The 8,650-nt window shown below is 35.3% G+C and overlaps 1 protein-coding gene across 1 annotated transcript; it reads right to left on the reverse strand.

The window, feature by feature from the left end:
- Positions 1-3,769: 3,769 nt before the first annotated feature.
- Positions 3,770-5,762, reverse strand: LOC107740675 (guanine nucleotide-binding protein G(I)/G(S)/G(O) subunit gamma-T2-like). Its single transcript, XM_016553182.1, has 3 exons — positions 5,604-5,762; positions 4,416-4,505; positions 3,770-4,257 (listed from the first exon to the last, which is right to left on the reverse strand). The coding sequence occupies exons 2-3, from the start codon at positions 4,497-4,499 to the stop codon at positions 4,132-4,134; spliced, it is 210 nt and encodes a 69-aa protein (XP_016408668.1). The 5' UTR covers positions 4,500-4,505; positions 5,604-5,762; the 3' UTR covers positions 3,770-4,131.
- Between the last annotated feature and the right edge of the window lie 2,888 nt (positions 5,763-8,650).

Below are 8,650 nucleotides of genomic sequence, written 5' to 3' on the forward strand. Positions count from 1 at the left end.
GGAGCTAAACTCTGCAGGACATCGGCCCTCCAGGACCGAACATTTTGTCAGAACCTCTAGTACATTACATGCTATTTTGTTTAGTTGTCTGTTCGTATGAGAATAATGTTGTGACTATCAATTTATCCAGAATGTATCCCCCTATCCCCACCACCTTTTTAATATAAATAAGCACCAGTCAAGCTGCGATATCAAATAGGACCACAGGGAGACGCCAAAAGACCCTCTTAAAAATAAACATTCTTTATTGGCATCTGTGGTTCCACAAAGAACCTGGAATCTTTGGACAAAGGGTTCTTATAATGGAAAAGGTTCTTTAGATTCCCTTACGAAAAAGAAGTTTATTCAAGTGTGCTATTAGTATACTTCTTTTAAACTAAACTTACAAGTATACTACTAGTACACTGATATTTGTATACTTACTACATAAAGTATACTTAAAAATATACTTGAACTTTACTTAAGTATACTTACTAAAATAAACTTGAAGTATACTACTTTTTGGTAAGGGTTATTAAAACGGTTTTCACACTATAAAAAAATGGTTCTTTCAAGAATTGTTCACTGAAAGATTCTTTGGGGAATCCAAAATCTTCTTCACCATCGCTGCAAAAACCGCTATTTGTAACCTTTATTTTAAAGAGTGTATACTTGAGGTCATTTGTAGGTTGCCAGCTTGAGGTTCTGTCGTATCTCAAAGTGCTTCACTGCCTCGACTGAAAACCTCATATTTCTCTCAGCAAGATTTCCTCCCTCTGAATCAGTATTTAGACTATAAAGAGCATGAATTACAGCAAGCCACCGTAGGCTATAGATATCCTGGCACTGCCCAGCAAAGACAGGCTAATTATGTATTGAGGTGGGTTTGACATGCGTGGCACACGGACAATCCAGCGAAACCTCCTACGCTCCTAAATGCTCACCACCATCAACTGCTCTCTCTTTCTGAGTATGCACAGTAAGTCGGGCCCCAAAACAGGAAGTCTGGAAGCATCGTGATCCAGGGACGGACTATAAAAAAGATTCTTCTGGTGAAATTCAACTACGTTTTGAAAATGCTGAAGAATTCAACAGTTTAATGTTCAGTTTCCAACACATTTCTTTCTCACATTTTTCCCTGAAAAATTATATACACTGCAAAAAAATATTTTTTTTCTGAAGTTTTAAAGATTATAAGTGTTCGTTTTATAAGTCTTTCTACTAACATTTCATGTTTAATTTAATGTGTTGCAGTTGTGAAATGTACTAGCAATTTCTGAATTTTTTTTTTTTTTCAGTGAAGTGTTACACTTAATTGCCCCTGACAAATTGAAAGGATAATGAATTTTCATATCTGAGCTAAGATCTAAAGTGGCGGAAAAACATTTAAACCACTGAGGGCCAAACATGCTCTCGATACTATTTTAGACGACTTAATTACATCCTGTAACCCTCATAATGTTGTTTCCGCTCTCTTTCCACTTTAAAACATGTATTGAGCTAAAATACAGAGGTCATGGTGTTTTGGGGCCAATTTGTCAAACATGAAAGTGTTTTAAATTAATTAGTGATTAACTTGAACTCAGTCACAGTAACACAACCAACCACAGAGTTATGCATAGCTGTGAAATGGAAAAAGGAGGAGAAAAATACAAGAGCGAGGTCTGTGAGAGTTTTTCCTAAAAATGAAATGAAGGTTATTTTAGGAAAGGCTCTATCCGAAAGACACAGAGATGCTTCTAAAATTATAGTGTCTTAAAAAGAGTGAGTCAGAGAGAAGCAACAGGGAGAAGAGTGGAGTTTGGTCTCTGACAAAGGCTTCATTCATTGCATCTCAGGCTAATATTATACGTGTTTCACAAGGAAATGTCCACTTAGTCCTCCAGAGCACAGGCTCAGCACCACACCTTTGATTTCAGGTCTTGTCCAAATATCCGCCGGAAGATTTACAAGGATAACACTATCAGTGGTGAAAGTAAGTGTCGGGCCCCAAGGGGCCCAGGTAAATAAACTCACAAGTCCAAGACAAATTGGTTTAAGCAAGTTTCAGACAAGAAACACTGTTTGCTCTCCAAACTGCTGCTTATTTCTAAGCAAGATAGTCTCAGTGATTGACTAGTTAAATGGGTTTGTTTCTAACATATAATAAAATGGAAACACATTTCACTTACAGATTGGAACACACTTTTGGGTGTATTGTAGAGATGTAAATGAGATGTTGAGTCTGTAGATGGCGCTCTAGAGCTATAACCTGATCACTACTGATTTTTTCATCAAATCCCAAGATAGTTTTCCTAATTTGGAATGATTGATTGATTGATCGTCTTTTGATTTATTTAAGAAAAAACACACAGTTACGAGTTTACGATGTCAATTCACTTCGGAAAGGAGTTGCTTATTAATTTATCATTTTTCCAAATTATTCATAAATTAAGCCAAACATGAAATATGACACAAAATAAAGGCGTTAAAGCAGCTGTAAGTAATCAATGCAATGCTCCATTAAAAACAATTAACAAAAACTGCTTTACAATAAACACTAAAAGACGGTCTCTGAAATAACACCTTTCCAGAAGCTTAAAATAAATGAAACAACAGGCTACTTCACATAACACCAAAGAACAGAACTCGTGGGGCCAAATGTTTAAATTTCCACATGTTGGGCATAGTATTACTGCTCATTGCTGATACATTTGATTTGACACACGTTAACTTAAAGAGGTGGGGAAATCAGTTTGAGCGTTTCTCTTACTAATGCTTCATACCCTCCCCATTTATGTTGCAATGCTGCCCCCTACAGGTGCGATGTAACCAGAATCGTAATACAACTGATTTCTCTGGTGTGTTTGACGATTTTTATAACAAGGTAAAATTACACTCTCAATATACTAGAGAAACAGTCACTGATAAGGTGATGCTTTATATAAAATGTAGGCTAAAATATTCAACAAATATATAAATAAAAGCGATGTCTAATAATAATAATGCAGACGAACATAGCCTATATATAGGCTTTACTTGAAAAGTTGCTTACTGATAAAATAATGTTTAATTATACACTCAATAATTTAGGCCTTCTTCCTCTATTGGAGTATTTAATGTAAAGCTATAACGTAGCCTAATATTAAAATAGAATTTTACCTAAGTTTCTTGGTTAATCAATGATAATCTACGTTGTTTCTACATGCATTAGGCTACACATCAACATGGCTGTCACACTATAAAGTGGACTGTTTTACATTATTTATTATTTTATTGAGTTTCATTCTTACCAGTGTAAACGGTTTTACTCACATGTGGTAGTCAGTGTTTCACAGCTGATGCGCAATATCCAGCACTGGGAGACAGGTGTAAGGGAAGTGCTGTCACAAAGTAGCCTAGCCTAAATAAAAATGTTGCATCAAATGTAGCTACTAATTACGCGGCCGCCATTTTGAAATCGAAAGCGGGCTCAGGTGGGGGGAAACGAAGTAAAGATTCAAAACGTCAAAGTTAGAGGATAAACCAACTTTAGGGTCAGCAAGTAAATGAGGTGCCTGAGTGATTTCTTCCTTATTTTTTAAAGCATGCTTTTTAAATATGTACTATGCAACTTTCACCCAATAGAAAACACTAGAGTTATTTAGACTACTTTGTTATTTATACAGTCACACACCAGATGGCACACACATTTAAGTGACTCATGGAAATCTTTTATGTTTGCTCATGGCCTGTAAGATTCAAAACAAAAACTCTTCATTGTTTTAGGTGTAGAAAGAAGAGATGGAAAGAATAAAATAATTTTTGTGTGTGCCTTCTAAATGCGACTTTATTTTTTGAAGATGGAATGATGAGAGATGGAACGAGAATGGATTTACAGTAGTTCAGTTCAGAAGTTACTTGTTTTATTTACAAAGAGTTTGCTTCAAGAGGGCTGCATGCCTTTCATCAGTATAAGAATAGATACACACAGCCAAAACCAATACTTTTTTGACTCTGTAAGGTCAAGTATTTGTTCAAGTGTTGCAGTCTCTATGGCGTATAGTGAAGATGCTAAAGCTAAGCACAGTGTGCTCACTCCTCATTCAAGTTTGGATAACACACTGCTAAACAGCTCTCATTTGCACAAAGTAAAACATCCTCATATAATTTTGCCACAAGAAATCACATGGGCTAAGTTATTATGCATCCACCCTTCTCCTTGAAGGGGTTTTTGTCCTCAGGAACTCCTTTTATGAGAGGATCTTCTGCAGATTGGGCCTCTACCCATTCACAAATTTCCTTTGCGGTTTTAGAAACCTGAGGAAAGAGGGAAAGTATGTCAGACTTTTGCCTCTTACCATCCTCAGAAAAAGCCAAATATCCTATTTAATAAACATTAAATGCAAGGGTGGCAGGATGTAAAGAACTTGACAGATATTTATTTGGGCTGCCAGTCAGCAGGCAGAGAAACTTACAGGCTCTCTAGTGTTCTTCACCTCCTTCTGAAGTTGTTCCAACTCCATTTTAAGGATTTCCTTATCGGACATATCCCGCGCCATCTTGCCCTGAGAAAAAAAAAGAAAAGTTACAGGGCCACATATCAAATAAACAAATCTGTGACAGTCACACACTTTTTAAAGATCACTTTTCTAGAGGGAGGAAAAATAAAGTTCATAATGTAAGGGGAAGTATGTGATATAAATCCCTACATCCCAGTGTTTAATGCTGCAATATATGTCCTTAAAGATCAAGACAAATCACGTTTAAAAGCTGTATGACACATGGGACATGTTCCAATTAATCCGAAATGTTCATGTTGTGTGTCACTGGAAAAACAGGTTTTATTGTTCAGAAGTTAAGTGAGCGGAACAGGTTTAATGCATGAATTGCGTAAAACTAAACTAATAATTATGAAAAAATAATAATAATTGGAGCCACAGCTGTAAATTGAGTGCTATGTTGATACTTCAAAACAACTAAATAGAGGGTGGGGGTCTCCTGATAACTGAATAACAGCACAAAACAATTTAAACCGGTCATGCACCAAGTTAGTCATTGTCTTAGCGGTGTGATTGTTTTGAGGTTTTTTAGATGTAAATTTTAAAAACTCTACTCATCTTCTCTCTTTAAATTCTGATTGAGGCACCACATTCCTAATATTCAATCAAATTTTATTATAATAAACAAGTGTATGTCATAAATGCCTGCAATCTCTATTCTACCATAACTACAGTATACTGTGAGGCCTATAGCTATTTATGTATTATATTCTACAAAATGTGGTTACTGTAGTTAATGTCACCTAAAATGATGATGTAATATTGTCAAGATCATTAGTAGTATTTCCCAGATAAGCATGATGAAGTAAACATGCACTGTACATGGGCATATTTATGGAGAAACATGCTAACAAATATGATCAACAATTGTGATAACTCAAACTTTATGGTTCTGCCATTGGGGTAAGATGCTGTTCAACTGCTGCGATTCATTTTGAATGAGAAGATTACATTACAATATTCACAATTCCTCATAGCTTTTACTCTAATTTTTCTGGATGTATAGTTATATGTATATTGTCATTCCTATAATTAAACCTTAAAATATATTTATTATGAATATAATACAGATTTGTCACCTAGACTGCTGGTTGTTTCACTTACCTATTGGTCAGTGGGGCAGCCGATGGAGGGAACGGGTCGCCTCTCTGCACTTTAAGGGACCATGTACAGGGTCTGGGGTCTGGTGATGAACTGAGCGCTTCGGTCTGCTGCCGTCGTCTCTTCAGGATCCCCTCCAGATGGTAAGAGCTGAGGGGGGTGGAGACTGATCCCCAACAAGCACACTTCCTTCATCCAGATTTCTGATCAGCTTAAGCCATCTTGGTAATTAATGAGATCAAATCACCCGGAATCAAGGCAGAGCGGTTTATTTGTCAGTGCATGTGGGCTGTTCTTCTTCCAAGATTTCATTTTATGGAACGTGCCATGGAAAAAAATTGGAGTTGGTTCAGAGGATCTATCTATAAGTTGATGTATTTAAGAAATTTTTGAGGTCAACATGTCACTGATCTTCTTTAGATTTCATTTTGAATAAGAAGCAGGTAGCCTAGACGTGACCGACTGAATGTGTGTGCCATCTTATTACCAAGTCAGTTATCCTCTTAACCCAAATCACTTCCAGAAGAACAAATAAGTGGTTGACTGCTATGGGGTTTTCAATGACTGTAGGGAACAGGATGGCTGAAAATACAATGTTTACACACAAGGCTTATACATAATTCTTATATATGCCTACTTCAATTTAATAGGATCCACACAAATAAGATGTACATAACATTTCTGAAGTGAAATGAATAACTGAATACCGATGAATAAATACTACACAATATTTACTCAACATTTGACTTGTTTTAGATAACTACAAATAAAACCATAAAAAGAATTTACTTAAAATTGAAATAAACAAATTAAATAAAAATATAAACTTTTTAGCTAGTCAAATAAAAATGTATATACATACGTATACACACACACACACACACACACACACACACACGCCATTAGCTGAAATTAAAATAAAATATACTAACAAAAAAGTATCTCAATGATACTAAAATAAGTCAATATTCCCTCAAGAAATTGGAAACATTAATGTATTACTTTTATTTTTTTAAATAAATACTGTGTACAATATTCACTCAAGATTTGGAAATGTACATTTATTACACAGTTTCTTAAATAAATACTTATTGTACATTATACAATAATGTACAATAAAATTAAAAACAAATGCATTACAACATTTCTTAAATATTTATGGTTCAAAATGTTTCAACAAAATTTATTTTTAATCGACAAGACAAGACTAGACTCAAAACAGCCAGTTAATCAGCCCAGCTGGTATATCAGCTCATCATCTATTATAATCGATAATAATGGAGATAACTGGCATGGTGTCATTTAAAAAAACTAAATCAATACCACTCATTTTTAATTACATTTTCAAGGCAAGAAATACAGTGACCTCTGATCTCTCTTGACAGAGGCCCAGACCAGTAATATGTGACTGTTGACATGGAGGCCTCCTTTATTCAGTCCCCTGTCCCATACCACAATCCATCTGTAGGCTGTAGGGACACCAATCAGCAAATTTAGAATCAATAAAATGCACAATGACTGAAAAGCAATCCCTGACCTACAAGGATCTTATATTTGGTCTTTTATCTTTGTGATGTCAATGCCAATTAAAGGCCTCGTCTGAGTGATCTGTTATCCTGGAGACAAGCTTCTTGCCTCAAGTGTGTCACTTTAGCTAATCCCATCACAAGGTCTTGACTGTCTTGACTGTCTTAATCCAAGAGATCAGACTCAGAGATGTCACTCTCTCTTGATTTTCACTGTGAAATATAGAGCAAGGTTATTTATTCCCCTTCCTGTTTGCTCTTTGTTATTTTTGTGATAGCTTATATTCATACGTTTTAAAACACAGTAATGTCATTTTGTTTTAAATGAAATTAAATAAATTGTTAGTTGATTCATTGACAATGACTGTCCCATCTGAATTTCCCTGTCACATGAATGATATGGCTGTTGTATACAGGGACACTTAAAAATGGTTGTGGTACTAAAACAACAGTGTTGGGAAAAGTTACTTTTAAAAGTAATGCATTACAATATTGCCCCTAGTGAAAAAATTGTATGCGTAAGTATAATTTATTTGTATGTACTTTAGTATAACTAAATTTATTTGTGGCACACTATAAATTGGTATACTTAAAGTCTGCTAAATTGGAACAACTATATTTGTACTAAATACATTTTAGTTGTGCAAAAGCAGTGCTGAAGTTCAACTAAAGTTGTATTAAATATACTTGTTTGTGCTCACCTTTTACTAACACCCCCAGCATGCAGTCAACTCAATTATCCAGAGAACATCAGTGAAACATTGGACACAGACATAGGCTGAAGGAAACACTGCGGACTGGATTCAAACCCGAGTCGCTGCCACACAGGTGCACTCGCTTTACCGGATGAGCCAAGATTTCCAAGATTTAGTGACTTTGTTTCTTCAGTAGAACACAAACGAAGATTTTTAAGTCAGTAAAACACAGACAGTTCCGTTAGTTGGTGGAAGAATGTGAAGGTACTGCTTATGTTTCAGTGCATGCGAAAGGAATAAAAGCATTCGTAACATCTCTACCCATTGTCTCTGCACGCTTTAAATCTCAATGCACTTCACAAATGTTAATGTAAAATGCAATTAAATGTTTTGGCGTTCCAGGTGCAACGTTTTCTGTTGTCCGTACGGGACATTAAAGAACCATTAATGGAAAAAAAGTGTGTTGGTACAGGTGCATTGGAGTGTTTTGGGAATATACTAAAGTAATAAACCTTCTGATTAAGTTCGTGAATTTCTTTCACCATTTCAAATGTATGTTGTTTACATATCTTTACTTTTGTAACTACTTTCTATATGTGACCATGGACCACAAAACCAGTCATAGGGGTCGATTTTTTAAAAATTGAAATACATCATCTGAAAGTTGAATAAATAAGCTTTCATAAATAACCATTGATGTATGGTTTGTTAGGATAGGACAGTATTTGGCCGAGATACAACTATTTGAAAATCTGGAATCTGAGGGTGCAAAAAAAAAAAAAATTTCAAAATATTGAGAAAATCGCCTTTAAAGTTGTCCAAATGAAGT

The sequence above is a fragment of the Sinocyclocheilus rhinocerous genome, unplaced genomic scaffold, assembly GCF_001515625.1.
Source record: "Sinocyclocheilus rhinocerous isolate Xijiao unplaced genomic scaffold, SAMN03320098_v1.1 scaffold705, whole genome shotgun sequence".
Classification (NCBI taxonomy): Eukaryota; Metazoa; Chordata; class Actinopteri; order Cypriniformes; family Cyprinidae; genus Sinocyclocheilus; species Sinocyclocheilus rhinocerous.

Coding starts and splice junctions, on each gene's coding strand:
- LOC107740675 (XM_016553182.1), bottom strand. CDS start 4,499: ATGGCGCGGGATATGTCCGATAAGGAAATCCTTAAAATGGAGTTGGAA. Junction 4,258..4,415: donor TGAAGAACACTAGAGAGCCT/GTAAGTTTCTCT, acceptor CTCTTTCCTCAG/GTTTCTAAAACCGCAAAGGA.